The 17,045-nt window shown below is 56.5% G+C and overlaps 5 protein-coding genes across 5 annotated transcripts; 3 read left to right on the top strand and 2 right to left on the bottom strand.

Moving 5' to 3' along the window:
• Positions 1 to 102: 102 nt before the first annotated feature.
• On the top strand, positions 103 to 1,644 carry B0I36DRAFT_349580 (trypsin-like cysteine/serine peptidase domain-containing protein; the record flags this gene model as incomplete). Its single annotated transcript, XM_046156810.1, has 7 exons — positions 103 to 443; positions 505 to 524; positions 597 to 761; positions 841 to 1,029; positions 1,102 to 1,246; positions 1,368 to 1,435; positions 1,583 to 1,644. 7 exons carry the CDS (start codon positions 103 to 105, stop codon positions 1,642 to 1,644), a joined length of 990 nt encoding a protein of 329 aa, XP_046013191.1.
• A 778-nt stretch (positions 1,645 to 2,422) lies between these two features.
• On the bottom strand, positions 2,423 to 3,414 carry B0I36DRAFT_243040 (carbohydrate esterase family 5 protein; the record flags this gene model as incomplete). Its single annotated transcript, XM_046149958.1, has 3 exons — positions 2,423 to 2,599; positions 2,822 to 3,070; positions 3,157 to 3,414. The coding sequence occupies 3 exons, from the start codon at positions 3,412 to 3,414 to the stop codon at positions 2,423 to 2,425; spliced, it is 684 nt and encodes a 227-aa protein (XP_046013190.1).
• Positions 3,415 to 4,217: 803 nt separating this feature from the next.
• On the bottom strand, positions 4,218 to 9,277 carry B0I36DRAFT_422584 (multidrug resistance protein CDR1; the record flags this gene model as incomplete). Its single annotated transcript, XM_046162210.1, has 9 exons — positions 4,218 to 4,564; positions 4,648 to 5,719; positions 5,813 to 6,383; positions 6,450 to 6,801; positions 6,858 to 7,453; positions 7,520 to 8,007; positions 8,069 to 8,165; positions 8,220 to 8,671; positions 8,737 to 9,277. The coding sequence occupies 9 exons, from the start codon at positions 9,275 to 9,277 to the stop codon at positions 4,456 to 4,458; spliced, it is 4,278 nt and encodes a 1,425-aa protein (XP_046013189.1). The 3' UTR covers positions 4,218 to 4,455.
• A 511-nt stretch (positions 9,278 to 9,788) lies between these two features.
• Positions 9,789 to 11,643, top strand: B0I36DRAFT_431601 (uncharacterized protein). The gene is made up of 4 exons (XM_046162590.1): positions 9,789 to 10,021; positions 10,286 to 10,718; positions 10,794 to 10,882; positions 10,944 to 11,643. Exons 1-4 carry the CDS (start codon positions 9,960 to 9,962, stop codon positions 11,467 to 11,469), a joined length of 1,110 nt encoding a protein of 369 aa, XP_046013188.1. The 5' UTR covers positions 9,789 to 9,959; the 3' UTR covers positions 11,470 to 11,643.
• An 861-nt stretch (positions 11,644 to 12,504) lies between these two features.
• B0I36DRAFT_242217 (bifunctional P-450:NADPH-P450 reductase) lies at positions 12,505 to 16,188 on the top strand (the record flags this gene model as incomplete). The annotated part of the gene is made up of 7 exons (XM_046149887.1): positions 12,505 to 12,795; positions 12,852 to 12,887; positions 12,959 to 13,651; positions 13,730 to 14,564; positions 14,623 to 15,197; positions 15,256 to 15,452; positions 15,513 to 16,188. The coding sequence occupies 7 exons, from the start codon at positions 12,505 to 12,507 to the stop codon at positions 16,186 to 16,188; spliced, it is 3,303 nt and encodes a 1,100-aa protein (XP_046013187.1).
• Between the last annotated feature and the right edge of the window lie 857 nt (positions 16,189 to 17,045).

The following is a 17,045-nucleotide window of genomic DNA, read 5'->3' as shown; positions in this document are numbered from 1 at the left end:
ATATCCGCCTGAAAGTCTGCTCTGTGTGCTCGATCACAGCCTTAGAACCAATCCATTTTCTTCTCCCAGGCACAAATTTACACGGTCTCAGCAGTCAACAAGATGGTCAGATTCTCCTCCGTTGCAACTGGCCTCGGCGCCACTGCGACAGCAGTCTCGGGGCTCGTCATTCGTGATGCCCACGAGACTGAAGTGCACAACCTCATGTACTTCGACCCTGATGCGGCTTCCTCTTTTACCGAGAGTGATGTGCAGGCCGAGACGGTGCACTACGATGCCGCTGCCATGCTCGCCATGGGCTCCTTGACAGCCGAGGCGAGCAACCACACCGACGTGGAGCTTGCCGAGCGCACCATCTACGGCGTCGATGATCGCCAGGACTGGACCAACTCGGACTACCCCTACTCTGCCATCGGCAAGGTACTCTTGTCCAACGGTGGTCGGTAAGTACATCGGATGTCAACGCCGGACACTTAAGATCTTCCACTGATACTTTGGTTGCAGGTGCTCGGGCACTCTTATTGGTGAGCCAAGACCTTGCAGTAGCGTCTCGACGTTTGCGTACATGACAGGACAGTACTGACCTTGGAACGCAGGTCCTCGCCACGTTCTTACCGCCCGGCACTGCACGCCCAAGGAAGGGGAAGCCGTGAGCGTCCGCTTCGCGCCGTTCTACTACAATGGTGAGACGCGTTTCCCGGGCTCACAGGTGACTACATACATCTACTACCCTGGAGGCAACGCGAACACCTGCGAATTTGGTGAGTTCCAGTAGTTCTCGCTCGAGCAGAACAAAAGCGCAGGCTTGCTGATGCTGTGTGTGTGTGTGTATTACGGCAGGCTCCGACTGGGCCATCCACATTCTCCAAGACCGCCTTGGCGACCAGCGCGGTTACTTTGGCGCACGACCCATGACTTCCGACATGCTGAACCGAGACATCTACTATAACGTAAGCTATTATGTTTTCTTTCCTCCGATCCGTGTCGCGCCCTTCAAGAAGACTGCGCTGACCCTCACCACGCAACAGTGTAAGCATCTTTCCCGCAGCTTAAGCGCATCTATTACGCTGGGGTGGGATCACTAACCCGCTGGGCAACAAGTCGGCTATCCTGGAGATCGTAACAACGGCGAGCGGCCCGTCCGCTCTGGAGGTGGCCGTATTAATTCACAGGAGTCCTGCAGTAGTGAGGGTCCGTGGTGGAGCAACATTGATGCGCAGCCGGGCCAGTCTGGTGGCCCTGTCTGGTAGGCCTTGCTCCCTCGTTTTCTTTTTTTACTCCTTCGCCTTGATCTATCCTCCCTTCAACATAATCAACCTTACCCTTCTCTTCAGAAACAGTCATGCTAACCATAGAATCTGTAACAGGGAGTACCCCGGCACTGGCGGCCGCTATGTCCAGGGCGTCCTCACCGGTACCGCGGCCACTCAGTCAGGTACGTTGTACTGTGATCCTATCGTCCTTCCAAGCCCACATGTTCCTTTGCTCTTCTATCACTCTGTGGCAGTTCTCCCCATCGGGATCACTGTGCCTTGTTCTCCCAGCAACTGACATGCCGCCGTATTCGTACGAATTCGAACAGTGGTCACATCTAGCCAGCTTATGGTCAACACCATCGTGGCGGTTCGCAACGACTTCCCCTAAGTACGCCGCTACGGAATACAGCACTCATCTATCAAGGCGAGCGTGGGGAGCCACTGCACGTTGAGGCGGGCTGTATCTGCAACATGCTTCTTGTAGAGCACAACATCGTTCGACTTATCAATGGGCCATTCGCGGTAGAGTGTAGGCGCAAGTCTCGGGCTGGTGCTATAAAGGTGTGTCGGGCTGAGAGAAAATGGAGGATGGTTGGGTAGAGCTTGGCCATGCTTAACGGTTTGATAGGGTTGGAAGAAATAGTGTGGTATGAGACATCGTTGCGCCAATGAAGTGCTTCTAAACACTTGAGTCTCATATAGAGATGCCACGAGATGTGAGAACTGGCGGTGACATTGCTATATGAAGAACAAGAGCGGTCTGCTTTCTGACTTGGTCAGCAGACCTTTCGTCGCAAGGCTGACAGGAACGCGAGCAGCAAAAGACTACAAATGACCTTCTATGTGCCTGCTTCCAGCGTTTATATGACGGGGCATATGTGGTCAAACTTCGTGTCGGCGCTCATCCTACTGCCGTGTTCGCAGAGGGCCAACTCGAGGCTGCGAGTTTCTCATGTACAGTCCGAGAGTCGAAGTACACGATCCATACTCATGAAATATTCACATTGGAAATGAAGGTCAAACTGCCCCAAGATATTTACAAAGGCCTCCTTCCTCACCCGTACACGCGTTATTCTTGTTCGGCTCCACCTTTGCAACGCCCGGCCCCACCTTGCGAGTTCCGGCCCCGCCTCGGAACTCTAGCCGCCCACTTGGCCCGTGGCAACTCAACCAAGCTTGCTCTTGATGAAGTTCAACGCCTGGCTTCCGTACTTGTTCACGTACTGCTGATGCGAGTTCGCATCGTTGCCATTGCAGCAATAGGGGTCTGTCGAATCGCAGTATGATTGGATGAGCGACGGGTTGCCAGGGCTGCACTGGAAGCCGGCCGGGCGAGCGGCGAACTATTGGTGAAACACACAGTGTCAGCAACCACCAGATCAAGGGTTCACATGGGCTCAACATGGACGCATCATGGAGAGAACTGTAATGAGGCCGGGAATGCACGCCAAGGGCTGGAAAAATGTCGAAGATGTGCGAGTGTGCAGAATAGAGACCCTGCGTGGCGGGGGAGGAGGAGAGGCAAGAAAGAATAATTTGGGAAGAGCGAGTGAGATGAAACTTACGCCTTGCGCCCGGCACGTGCCGACGTTGTAGGGGAGACCATTCCTGTTGTGTGGATCTCCGAGGAAGATGGCCGCCTTGACGGCAGCCAGGGCAGAACCGGAGAGTGTGCCTCCGCTGGACCCACCGCAGAAGGCGTTGTCCATGATCTGCCCACCCTGCGAGTAGCCGATCAGGACAATCTTTGTGTTCGGGCACTGCCGGTTGAAGTTGGTCACGGCCTGGACCACGGCTGCGGTGCCCTGGTTGGCCTGGTTTTTTCCACGCAATACCATGTCAGCATTATTCCAGGAGAAGGGCAGGTAGACAGGAAGCACAAAGACCAGGTAGAACTTACAGAGTTGTCATAGCTGACGCCTCCGCACGACGACTGTCCTCCGCAGGCAGGATACGAGATGGCCGTCGAGGTAGCGCCCGGGTACGACTGCAGCACCATGTTGACCAGGTTCTGGGAGGTGCCGTAGCCCGGCGGCGCGGTGGTTTCGCGTGCGCCAAAGACGTGCACGCCCGGACAGCTCTGGCGCGCCTCGAGCGGCGAGGCATTCGCCGAGGACGCTGCGGCGGCCGCGACGAGGAGCGCTGTGGCGGACTTCATTGTTGTGCTTGTGCGAATTGGTAGTTTGGACGGGGATGGAGGTTGGGCAAGGCGATTTGAAAGGATGCGATCGCTGGTGATTGAGAGAGCTGTCTTGGCACCACTTGTGAACGAATGTCTTGGGAGGATCATTTTGGACTATATATACATCACCACAGAGCCGATTGACCAGCAGCTTTCCTTTTCGAATTGCCCCGGTATTGCCATAAATTGGAAACAACCCTGCAGCAGCGGTCACCTCACAAACAAAGCGGGTAAATTTCCAACAGCCGATAGCCGGCCCTCCACTGCCCATCCGCGATTGGCTGAAACGACATCCCGTGGCCCGATTCGGGCTGGGGTTTGAGTGGCACTCGCCATGTTTTACCATCCCCAAAGGGGACCTTGCCTCCGCGGTAGCATTAGGTGGGACGTCCTCGCGTCCTAGAATAGATGACGTACGTTATGACAGCTGTACCTATGCGATATTCATGACCACCCCATCACTAGCTTGTCATACCCGGAATTAAGACCAAGGTCACATCCCTTTCCCCCGGGCCAATCCCGGCTGTAGGTAGCAGTGCCGGCAGAAAAGCCACGAGGCGGGTAAATCCTTGGCGTGAATAGGCTGAGCGAAGTCGACGCAGGCACAATCTAAGCGGGTGATTTCCCCGTGGGGAAGGACGCATGCCGGCAGATCAGCCGCGGTCGCCAAGCAGGGCCAAAGAGGCATAACGCCAGTCTTGTCTGCCATATACCGAAGCGGAAGTCGTTTCCGAGCGCCCGAAATCTGTCCTGGGAAATGTCCTCTCAGGCTGGAGGTGCCCAAATGCTCAGTCGCTTTGTAGGCGCGTGTTCACGCCTCGACCTTACATAGTGGCGGTAACTCTGGGACTGCATCAGCACCGTCTATCCTTTGGTGTGAATTTGCTGACGACTAAAGTAACTTCAACATTAAGTTGCTAGCATTGGACATAAGAATAAATGGAAAGGTTTCAAAAGGCCTTGGGTGCGAATAGGAATGCCATCTGATCGCGCTAGTTGTACTTGCCGGCCACCCAATTATGCCGAACGCTTCATACCCTTCCCCTTGGGAACGCGGAACAACCAGTACAGTCCCAACGCCAAGCCGATATTAGCCAGGATGTACACCCAGAGCAAGCCGAAGTTCCTCCACCGGTCCTCATAGTAGATGCCGAACCGCGCCAGAAAGTCATTCGTCGTGGCCAGCGGACAGAACGCACAAGTGTCTACCCCCCAGTGGCCAACGGGTCCAGCACCGTCCCGCCGTCCGTGGCCTGGAACGCGGCCAGGAACTCGCCGCACGTCGCGTTGGCGGGCGCCGCCATGTGCAGGATCTCGCTGGGCGAGCAGGACACCTCGTACCCGGCCATGGCGGACGACATGGCCCCGCTGATCATGTACGTCACGGGGGACACGCGGTACATGAAGAACCAGAAGTCCGGCAGGTCCGCCGGGACGACACCGACGCCGGCGAAGGACAGGCAGAAGATGTACAGCAGGCTGGTGAGCACGGCTGCCGTCTCGGCGCTCTCGATCCACGCGATGGCCATGTGCGAGAAGGTGCAGGTGAAGAGGAGGAACATTGCGATGAAGAGGAAGACGAGGAAGCCGCGCAGGGAAAGGTCGTCGTCTCCCGTGTAGCCAACCAGGCCCGCGAACCCGACGGGGTAATACCAGCAAAAGAAGGCAACGGCGGCGGCACCTACGCTCCAGACCATCTCGACAAATATGTTGGAGAGCAAGAGTGTTGTCCACCGGTACATCTTGGACGGCCGCTCGCGAACCTCGTATAGCGCGCGTTGCGGGACGAACATGGGCATGATCTGCTCGTTGAGAGAGCTGAAGAGGATGAAGAAGAGGTAGATGGCATAGAGCTGGTTCTGCATTCCCTGCAGAGTCAGGCGTGCGCTGAAGCTGAAGCCGAGATACAGGCACGACAAGCCGACGAGGCTAAGTTTGGACCAGATGTAGGTTGGCGAGCGCCAGAAGTGCTTGAACGTGCGGTTGAGCACCTGCATGAACTGCGTGCCGAAGGAGGCTGCAAACTCGTGGTCATCGGAAGAGGCAGCTGTGTCAGGAAGGTTGTGGCTGGACAGGCTGTGGAGGCGGGCCATCTCAGTCTTGACCAGTTCGTACTCGGGAGATTCTCGCCAAACCTGGTGCCAGTCGGCCCCCTCGGAACCGTCCAATGGGGGCTTGATGACATCAAGCATCCATTCAGCCGGGTTGGCCTCAGGAGGACACGGCGGGGCGCCATTGCGCTCAAGATAGCGAATTAGTGTGAGGCAGTTCTCGCCCAGGTCTGTGTCGCGAGGATTAGCTATCCGACAAGCATGAAAGAGGATCCAGACTTCATGCGCTGCGAACGACAAAGGCTCTAGAAAACATGACTTACCTCCAAAGTACACGGTCTTGCCACCTGGAGCCAATAGGAGCAAGCGATCGAACCGCTGGAACAGCATGGCCGAGGGCTGGTGTATCGTGCACAGCACAGCCTGGCCGCTACTGGTGAGGCGCTCGATGAGGTCGCAGATGGCCCACGAGGTCTGGGAGTCGAGGCCGGACGTGGGCTCGTCGAGGAAGACGAGCAGCTCCGGCCGGGCCGCCAGCTCGACGCCAATGGTGAGCCGCTTGCGCTGCTCGATGTTAAGGCCCTGTCCCGGCTCGCCGATGATGGCGTCGACAAAGCTCTCCATTTCCAGCATCGCCACGATGCGGTCGACTTGCGCAAGCTTGTCGGCCCGCGAGACACTGCCAGGCTGACGGAGCAGGGCGCTGAACTCGAGAGCCTCGCGCACCGTCATGGTCTCGAGGTGCACATCCTGCTGCTTCACGTAGCCGACACGGTGCTGGAAAGAGGCGTCCGTGGGCCGGCCGTTGATGAGGGTCTCGCCCTGGAGGACACCCGTAGTCACGCGGCCAGCGAGAACGTCCAGTAACGTCGTTTTGCCGGCCCCGGAGAAACCCTGTTGTGCGCATTAGTCCCTCTTCGTCGTCTCGATAGGCATGATCGTCATCAACAACAGACGTACCATGAGTGCGGTCGACTTGCTAGGCTGGACCCAGCCGTCGACTTGAGACAGAATGCGGCGTGTTTCCCCCTTAATGTCCACATCGTAGCAAACATCGTTCCAATGGAATACGGGGGGCTCTCCTGACTCAATTGAAGATTCCTGGAGAGAAGCCTTGGCACCTTTTCCCACTCGGGTCAGTTCGTGCTGCGATTCCTCGTCGTCGTTTGCCAGGCTCATCAGCTTTGAAGGGTGCTTGCCGCGCCGGAAGACCAGCACTTCTCCCTTGCTACGGGGCGGCCGAGCAGTCTCAGCAGCAACGACATAGGCAAGGAAAAGGCCGCAAAGAAAGGCGCACATGATGCCAATATTTCTGTTCCGTGTAAGTATTTTCGAATCCGTTTCAGCAGATTTCGATTGCAAACTCACCTCCACTTGTTCTCGTTAAGATAGCCAAAGGACTCGGCAATGTAGCGGTCGCCATTGACGGTGGAGAGGCCGGCTTCGGCACCAACTGACGAGCATATCTGCGACTCGGGAGACAATCCCTCATATGAAGGACCTCGGGGCACCATATTGGAGCAGGAAAAGTCGCGGTCGTGGAACTCGTTGGCCATGAGCGCCTCAAAGGCGTAAGACAGCGGGTTGATGTACATCATCCAGTGCGACCAGTCCGGCACGTAGGAAGGGGGGATACAGAAGCCCGTGTAGATCATAAGCCCGAGACTCAATAGGGAACTTGGCACCATGGCCTGGGCAGGCGTGCGTGTCAGGTATGCCAGCGTTCGAAAGAGGCTTGACATGACGAGGGTTGTGAGGTATGTCGTCAGGCAGAAGAAGAAGAAGCTGCCGGCGTCGCGCCGGAGGCCAGTCATGAAGTAGACTGTGAGATTGAAGATGAACATGTTGGCCGTCTTGTAGGGCAGATCGATCAAATAGCTCGCGACAGCTTGCGTCGACTGCCGATACAGGGCATATCTGTTGTGCTTCTCAATGATTGGCCGCTCTGCGTACACCGTGAGGACCTGTGGATACTCTGTGTTAGTATTCTCTTAAGCAATATCCTGGAGAAAGCCGGCAATCCCGCTCACCTCCAACTGGCTGGCAAATGCATTGAAGAGGAGGGAAAAGAAGATGATGCCGCCGCGATAGTAGAAGGTCGACGAGTCAGCCTTCATGTTGAAAAACATGCTCCCCAACATGAGCGCCATGACCAGGTTGTACACCAAGGAAGCAATAGTGAAGAACGGGTCAGCCACAAGCCGCCGGTAAGCACGCCAGAGGTTCAGCTTCACCTGCGTGGCGAAGGAGATGAGGTAAGTCGACCCCGACCGCGCGTGCTTCTGCTGATCGGCACGGCGTGACTCTTTGTACTCGCGGATTCTTTGGTCGCGTGGATGCTTCTCTTGGTACTCCTCTATTTCTTCAAGCAGCCTTTGCCGCTCCTTGCTGTTTAGCCACCGGCTGGCGAACTCATCGGGCGTTTTGGGGACCTTGTCCTCAAATCCTGGCCGCACGACGCGCTCGCTCGGGCTGGTCATGGATGTGAGGAAGTCTGGCGTAGTCTGTCTTTCAGGGCCTACCGGTCATGTCAGCTCGCTTGCTTCCTAACGGCTTCAAGGGGTTGGGAAACACTATACGTTCAAACCCCAGGTTCTCGAAATAGCTTGATGCCTCTGAAACCTTTCCGAAGAAGATCTGCCTCCCCTTGTATAACAGAGTGACGCGGTCAAATAACTGCCGGATCGAATATTAGTTGCATGTCTAGTATCACCATTGGAGGATACCAACCTCGTAGGCACTCTGCGGGGCTTGGTAAATGGCCACTGCGCCCGAGATGCTCAAGATATCCGCCTGGTCGCGCAGGCTCTGGCAGAACCGGACAGCGTTGGCACTGTCCAGCCCGCGCGTCGAGTTGTCCCAGCACTGCAGCAGTGCCCCTGTCAGGGCCGACTCGGCGATGCTGACGCGCTTCCTCTCGCCGCCGCTGACGCCGCGCACAAAGTCGTCGCCGACTCTCGTGTTGACCGTATGTGAGATGCCGAAGACGGACATGACGACGTCGCAGAGCATGTTGGCGACGTGGTTGGATGAGTACCCCTCGGGCAAGTTCCGCACTGGCCGTGACGATGCTGCAAAGCGGAGTGTCTCCCCGACGGTGAGATGCGGGAGGTGGATGTCCGTCTCGCCATTGTAGAGGACGTCGCCTCGAAAACGAGTCTGGATGCGGGTGGCATCGATGCCTTTCGCACGCCATTTTTAGTCAGTAGGCTGGCAGCTGAGCGTCTTTCAAGGTTGAACCGCCTACCTCGGTAATTCCACTTTGTCTCAGGGCTCACCCTCAATCCTGCCGTCTCACCAGCAATTGTCTTGAGCAGGGTCGAACAGCCCGAGCCTGGCGGGCCAAGAACGAGCAGGAGCTCGCCGGCATCAAGCACGCCTTCAAAGTCCTGCAGAATGGTGATCTTCTTGCTTTGCTGAACGCCACCAAGTCTTCTCGCGACGGACTCAATGGCAGACAGAAAGACGTTCCCGGCACTGGCCTGGTACTGGGCACCTGATGTGTCGCCAAGCACAGTCAGGTCGCGGAAAGCCACACCTAGGCTCCGTGGCCGTGTTGGCAGGCTCGAGTTGTAAAGATCGAAGAATGTCTTGACCCACAAACGACCGTCGAAGATAGGCGAGAGTGGATCGAGGAAGCTGCCAGCCTTGGGATAGAGGACTTCGTGCCACTGGCCCTCTGGTGAAGTACAAGTCGCTGTCGCTGTCGCTCGCAGCGCCAGGTCGCGGACTTCAGATTCTAGGTTGGCAGACGGTTGTGTCGCATCGCTGGAGGCTGTGGCAGGCATAGCCTGCTCTTTCAAATCGGGCGTCATATTGGAGGGAAAATGACTGTTGGAGCTTTGAGGTTCACAATTCCTGTGCCAGCCATGCGCTCGTCTTTGGCGCGGCAGCATCGTGATATAACTACGTCCCCCTCATAGTGATGGTCTAGCTCCATGAGACCGTGAGGCGCGTGTCGGGCGGCCGTGTCGGAGCCGGTGCTCATACGCCCCGCATGATCAAGGACATGGATCCCCGTAAAAGGGCCAGAACTGGCAAGTCTAGCAGCAGCCACATTTCTGGGGTCTTGATACGTTACTTTCCGAGTGAGTTCAGCCTGCAAGTGTCGATACAGGGGCCAGCATCATCTAGGTGGCGCAGCGTACACATCGCTGGCCGCGGGTTCCGCGGGCCTGAGCAGAAGCCGTTGCTTCGTGACCCTGGTCAGTTATCAAAGTTTATTTAGACTTGAGAAGCTCGACCCCGTTGACAGATGACCAGGTCAGTGGGGCAGCGTGCCGATCTGGTTTGGTTGGGCTAACGTTTCACCTCATCAGCCACTTTCATGCTCACCTTATAAGGTTTTATTAGTGCAGACTAAAGTACCTCTCCAGGCGCAACGCTTGAGCGCATAGTCAAGCCACGATTCAACCGTCTCCGTTGTCAAAAAAATATACCACGATATGGCCTGGTAGATTGCCAGAGCTAATGCACGGCTCAACTCGACGCGCGTCTGTTAAACAGCACTTCTCTGCCGTGGTCCATGACTCGTAAGTCGGGGCTGAGACAATTGGCTTGGTGCCTAATGCCTGGACGCAGATCTGTAGCAGGCTCCCACCCATATGGCGCTTTGTTGATGACGACCTACCGTGAAGTGACACGGGGATATGGTTTAGAATATTGCCCGGGCGCGGGTGAAAGCTATCCACTAACGGCACTTCCGGGTCACAGGAGTCGCCGCGACCACATACATTGTTACTCGATAACCGCCTTCAGCGGCTCCAGGAAATTTCAACCTCGCATCAAAGCTCAAGTCGAGACGAGAAGCACAACACCAAATCATCAAAGAACAACTTCGAACAACCAAACATTACTGTCTCCGGTAAGGCAGAAAATTCTTACGGCTTCCTCACGATGGAACTAGTCCCTGGACAAGCTTGTGCTGAGCAGCTATTCCCTGGTGCACGACCAGAGCCAGATCTGTCACCTCCATCGCTCAACTACACGCTGCGAGACAAGAAGCTGCGCATAGCGGTGTTCTGGTGTTTCGTCTTCTTCGACTGTGCCCTCGTGCCCGTGGGCCTCTACCTCTTCCTGTGGTACAACAATGGACCGGGGAGCGAAGAAAGAGATCCGCTGAGCGCGAACTTGGTTCTCAGCATTGTCACTGCAACGATAGGTGGTACAGGCATCATCGAGTTCGCGATTGGGATGTGGAAACTGTGGAAAAAGGGAAGCAATTGCCGGGTGAGTCATCAGACAAACATGTCCAGGTTTCGATCACCGGAATGCGATCTCCGCTAAGCCTCCACAATGCTCAAGGTCATTGGCGCAAAGAGTCGGTGGTACTTTGATTGGTTCCATTGGTGGTTTGGCTTGTGCTTGCTCATAGTTGTCGCCGAGCTCGTGGTGTAAGTCTACTCCCTCTGCCTTTCATTTCCCACAAACATGTGTAGCTCATCTCATTCAAAGAGGGACCGCGTTCACGAAGCCGAACCGCCGACTGCTCGCTATGCCGCTCTCGTCCGTTCTGGCTGTGTTTGGGGCCCTGCTTCTGGTCACAGATGTTCTACACCTCTTCTCTGTGCGGACGCTTGTGCGTATCTCGTCAGTCCCTCGTGGTGATCGAGTGCCCGTGGGAATCTACCCTATTATAGAGGACGTCTGTGCGGTCAGCGGCTCCGGAACGACTTTATTCCGCGAATCCCTCGAGCGACGCTACAAGGCCAGCCCGATCTTTAGGATCATGTTGCGACGTCTTAGTGTGTTCTGGACCCTCGGTGCTTTGGGTTGTTCTGCAGGAACCTCGTTCATGATATGGCACTTTGACGACATTGACCTGGCATTCGGTTGTGGGTGGATGGTGCCATTTATCTGGGCGGGAGTTTGGTGTCTTGCAACGATAGTTTACGTGCAGCACATGTTGGCAAAGGAGAAAAGACTATGGGCTGAAGTTATGGCGCTGAATGTGCGCGCAGAGCAGTCAGATCAAGTGTAGCCACCGAGATGACATTATGGGATGCACTGGGATCGAACTTTCATGTCACGATGGGGATAGGTCAGCAGAGAAAGATGGGACGCTGACATGGGGCAAATGATGCACGCAGAGCGTCTGGTCGAGGATACGGCGTGCCAGTTGTCTCTTGGCCTACCGACAGAACAAAAAAGCTTGGAGATGGTACCAAGTTCACTTCCGAGCGTCGTTGAAGTGATCTCATTGAGTCCCGATTTTGCGTGCGTTCACGTAGTTGACACTGCCGCCACCAATTGCTGTGCGCTCCAAGAATCAGCACGGCTTTGAAGCTGTGCAGGTCCATGGCAAGACAGAAGTCGGCCCTGCCAACTTCCAGACAGCACTGTCTCAAGAGAGTTGTATTTTCTCGGGACATCCGAATCCGTCCCTCCCAATGCACTACGCTGTCCCAATCTGTGTGTCCTGTAGATCATCAGAGGTTGGGACGACCGCATCCGTTGTCTTGTGGCTTTTGACTTTGTGGTTGTTACTCTTCTCGTATGATCATGCTGATGGTCGGACCCACCGGGACTGGCCACGCTGTCAGAAATACCGTTGATTGCCAATGAGCTGTTAGTGCTGATACACCCCGCTGTCTGCAGTAGAGTTTGCAGGCCTCTATTGGTGCTTGGCAATTGAAATGCGTAGTGACACCCAATGGCATAGGCAATCAATCACACAAGTGTGCCGGCCGGTTGGAATGGACCCTGGCCGTCGTGACCGCCATCCCGGGCTCCGTGACGGCCGACCCCCGGCCAACCTTGATATCCACTCCTCAGCCCTGCCACCGGCACCCGCGGGCCCCTGAGCCAAACCCCCCATGGGCACCCCTTGAATTACGCAACGTGGTGAGAGCACTGCCACACCGGACAGACTCGACAGCCTCATCCGCGGATGCCCCTTGACGACGTTGCGGCAGCTCTTGGACGTCGTCGACGTCGATAAAGCACAATGCGCGCCCTGCTGAGGAAGCATCATCGGAGCCCGGCCCTGCCAGACTCACACACACAGCACATCACAATGAAGCCGGAGCAAAAGCACAGCAAGAAAGAGAAGGCGGCGGCGGCGGCGGTGTCGGCCCAGGGCCTGCTGCCCATACCCCAACCTTCGACCGCCCCAGTCGTGGGCAACCTTACCAGCATAGACTTGGAAGACCCATCGCGCTCCTTCTCGCAGCTGGCCGCCCGCTATGGCCCCATCTACAAGCTAGCGGTTCCGGGACTCGACATGATCATCGTGTCCAACTGGAAGCTTGTCAACGAAGCCTGCGACGATTCGAGGTTTCAGAAATCGCTCAAGGGCGACCTCGAGGTAAGCAAAGGAGCTTTGGTCAGCCTCATCTCATGTATGCTGACAGCATTCCACAGGAACTACGAACTGCAGTACATGACGGACTCTTTACGGTAAGTCTATACACTCCAACGTCACAGAGACTCAAATGCGCGGATTTAGCAGGCTGACATGGACGCAACAGTCCAAAGGAGAGGAGGAGGAGAACTGGGGCGTGGCGCACCGGGTCCTAGTGTCGGCCTTCGGCCCGCTGGCCATCCGCGGCATGTTTGACGAGATGCACGAGATCGTCAGCCAGCTGGTGCTCAAGTGGGCGCGCCAGGGCCCGTCGGCGCGCATCGACGTCGGCGAGGACTTTACGAGGCTTACTCTCGACACGGTAGCGCTCACCTCGATGGGCTTCCGCTTCAACTCGTACTACCAGTCCGAGATGCACCCATTCATCACGGCCATGTACGAGGTCCTCAACGAGGTCGCCAAAAAGGGCATGCGCTTCCTCCCCTCCGTTTTCTACACTTCCGAGAGCAAGAAGTACCACAAGAACATCCAGCTCCTGCGGCGGACGGCGCGGGAGGTGATCGAAGAGCGCAAGGCGAACCCGGACGGATTCAAGGGCCGCAAGGACCTCCTGACGGCCATGACCGAGGGCGTCGATCCCAGGACGGGCCGTAAGATGACGGAGGAGAGCGTCATTGACAATCTCATCACCTTTCTGGTCGCAGGGCATGAGACCACTGCCGCGACGCTTCAATTCACCATGTACAACCTGCTGAAGCACCCCGACAAGTACCACAAGCTCCAGGAAGAGATCGACTCTGTGGTAGGCACAGGGCCCATTTCTCTGGCCCATGTGACAAAGCTAAAGTATTTGGATGCGGTAAGCGACAGTCCTCCCACGATCAAGTCACGATCCGTCGTTTTCCTTGTGCATTATGATGCTGATAGTTCAATCAAGTGCATACGAGAGACCCTCAGGCTGAGCGCACCAATCTGGGCCTTCGGAAGAGAGCCTCTGCAGGACGAGGTGCTCGGGGAAAAGTATCTCATCAAGAAAGACCAGCAAATTGTGTGCCTCCTGGCCAAGTCTCACCGGGATCCCGAAGTCTGGGGTCCAGATGCCGACGAGTTCGTTCCCGAGAGGATGCTGGACGGAGGCTTTGATCGGATCCAGGAGCAGTACCCGCACAGCTGGAGTCCCTTTGGCACCGGCATGCGGTCCTGCATCGGGCGCGCCTTTGCGTGGCAGGAGATGCTGCTGGCCTACGCGGCGCTGCTGCAGAGCTTCAGCTTCGTCATGGACAATCCTTCGTATACCCTCCAGACGCAGACATCGCTCACCATCAGGCCTAAGGGGTTCTACATCAGAGCCATTGCCCGCGGCGGACTGACACCTCTGCAGCTCGAGGCACGTCTGGTTGGCGCCAGTGGCAACGGGGCCGACGCGAAGCCGTCCAAATCTGCATCTGCTCAACCAAAGCCGGCTGCTGCTTCCGAGAATGGCGAGATGGAGGGCGGTCAGAGGCTGGCGATATACTACGGGTCCAACTCGGGCACCTGCGAGTTCATGGCGCGGAGGCTGGGGACAGACGCCTCAGACCGGGGCTTCGTCGCCTCTATAGAGCCTTTGGACGTGGCCAAGGGAGCGCTCCCCAAGGAGGTCCCTGTCGTCATCGTGGCTTCTTCGTACGAGGGCCAGCCTACCCACAATGCCGGACACTTCGTCCAGTGGATTGAGTCTTTGAGCAACACGAAAGAGCTTGAGGGTGTAAGCTATGCAGTATGGGGATGCGGTAAGTCTGGATGAGGTGTGTCTTTTGGCAGAGGATCAAGTGGCTGATAACAAAACAGGGCATAGCGACTGGACAAAAACGTACCAACGCATTCCCCGGCTGCTGGATGAGGGCCTGAGCAAGTTCGGAGGCGAACGACTTGTGCCCATGGGCGAGACAGATGCAAAGATTCGCGACATGTTTTCCGACTTTGAGACGTGGCAGGATGAGACGCTGTGGCCCGCTATCCAGAAGAAGCTCAACATCAAGGTGAGCCAGGACGACACGACCAACAACCGTCTCAAGGTCTTCTTCTCCACACCGCGCACATCGATCCTGCGCCCAGACGTCAAAGAGGCACTCGTTTCCAGCGCCCGGAGCCTGACTCCGAGGGACGCCGCCGGCGAGGAGAAGCGCCACCTCGAAGTCCAGCTACCGAGCGGCTGGACATACACTGCCGGCGACTATCTGGCTGTACTGCCGCACAATCCCAAGGCGACGGTGGCACGCGTCATGCGACGCCTGCATATGGCTTGGGACGCCCACGTGACCATCGAGGCGGCCGGCACAACAACGCTGCCGACCAACGCGAGCTTGCCGGTATCTGAACTACTCAGCTCCTATGTGGAATTGGGCCAGGTGGCCACGAGAAAGGTGAGCTAGAAACATTTCACGTATGCACTGTACACCCTATTAATCCGCGAACACCCAGGACGTGGCAACACTCAGCAAGCTGGCCGATGACGCCGAGATGAAGGCCAAGCTGGAACACATGGCCGCCGACGGCTTCGAAGAGGAGGTGCGAGGCAAGCAGCTCTCTGTCCTCGGCATCCTCGAGGCGTTCCCCGCTCTCATGGTACCTTTCCACGTATTTCTCTCGCTCTTGCTGCCCATGCGCGTGCGCCAATAGTGAGTTAGCCCTGCCGGGACAATGCATGCCTGAGACCTTGAACTAACTCAAACAAACAGCTCCATCTCCTCTTCGCCGCTGGTCAAGCCCGGTCTCGCCTCGCTGTCATACGGCGTCATCGACCGACCCGCCACCTCGGGTACGGGCCGGCACGTTGGCGTAGCGTCGTCGTACCTCGCGTCTCTACAGGAGGGCGACAAGGTGCAGGTCGCGGTCCGCAGCGCGACCAAGGGTTTCCAGCTGCCCCTAGAGCCCCAGAAGACGCCCATCATCTGCATTGCCGCGGGCACGGGGCTGGCTCCCTTCCGCGCGTTCATGCAGGAGCGCGCGGTCCTGAAGGAGAGCGGTGCCCAACTCGCCCCTGCCGCGCTCTTCTACGGCTGCCGCGACCCGGCCGTCGATGACCTATACCGCGACGAGTTCGACGCCTGGGAGGCGGCTGGCGTCGTCTCCGTGTTCCGCGCGTACAGCCGCGCGCCCGAGCAGGCCGAGGGCTGCCGGTACGTGCAGGACCGGCTGTGGCACGAGCGGACGTTGGTCGGCGATCTGTGGAACACCGAGGGTCGGATCTACGTCTGCGGCGCCAATCGGATTGTGGAGGGGGTCAAGCAGGCCTTTGTGCGGATCCTGCAGAGCGAGAACGAGAAGCGCGGGGAGCCAATGTCCTTCGAGGAGAGCCTGGAGTGGTTCGAGAAGCATCAGACAGAACGTTTTGTCCGGGATGTGTTTGACTGAGCAGTGGGACGTGGGTTTTTGGAATCTGGTTCAGCAATAGAAGCGTTAGAATACACCATTTGAACAACTTGATTGGTTTGACTCTTGTCCCTTAAGTCCGTTTCAGCTTGGTGATCGATATAACCGGATGTCAGGCGCACCATTACGCTTCGTCCGTCGAGCAAGGTCGGTTACACATAAAAACTACTACAAGTCTGCAAGTAAAAGAAGCTTTCCGCTTGCTCAAGATTTTGCGTCCGTCTTTTTGATCGCGGGGTACAAGAAAAATAAACATAAGAAACGGAAACAAAAATTGTAGCCATCTGTGACACGGAGGAATTGATTCTTTTCTTCCTTTGATGGTGTTCTTCCGCCTCCAGGGAGTCCATTACGGTATGTCTGAAGAGTCTACTTTCTATTTATAGACAAGGTCACCGTCTTTAGCCCCAGCTGAGATCGGTTGAGGCAAGTCATTGTAGGCACTCCTCAAGCGAGCTGTGTTCCTTGTGGAGCGGGGTAACTTAAGGCCAGCACTCTATCCTGGCAGCCCATACGAGCAAAGCAATCCATACGAGCATAGAAGCGAGTGTTTCTGGACTTCCCGGCCGCCAGAATACTAAAGTTGAAGTGAAAGATCACGCTGGGTTAGTCAGCGCGGTGACTCACAAGTTACTGTGCACAAATTGCGTCTTGTATTGTGCAGCACTCCGGCGGGTTCCATCCTCCTTCTTCTATCAACAAAAACGTCCCCTGCTTATTCTACCTCAACTTCAACGTCAAAAGATACAATTCCCAGCTTGATAATCCCGCAATATGGCTAAGACACGTAAAACAAAAAAGCCAGATCCGAACCCGTTGACAAGCTGGACGCGTTTCTA

This window comes from Microdochium trichocladiopsis (genome assembly GCF_020744255.1).
Source record: "Microdochium trichocladiopsis strain MPI-CAGE-CH-0230 chromosome Unknown B0I36scaffold_5, whole genome shotgun sequence".
NCBI lineage: Eukaryota > Fungi > Ascomycota > Sordariomycetes > Xylariales > Microdochiaceae > Microdochium > Microdochium trichocladiopsis.
The sequence above is the reverse complement of the archived record's forward strand: the minus strand, read 5'-3'. Positions and strand labels throughout refer to the sequence as shown.

Coding starts and splice junctions, on each gene's coding strand:
- B0I36DRAFT_431601 (XM_046162590.1), top strand. CDS start 9,960: ATGCACGGCTCAACTCGACGCGCGTCTGTTAAACAGCACTTCTCTGCC. Junction 10,022..10,285: donor TCTGCCGTGGTCCATGACTC/GTAAGTCGGGGC, acceptor TCAAAGCTCAAG/TCGAGACGAGAAGCACAACA. Junction 10,719..10,793: donor AAAAGGGAAGCAATTGCCGG/GTGAGTCATCAG, acceptor ACAATGCTCAAG/GTCATTGGCGCAAAGAGTCG.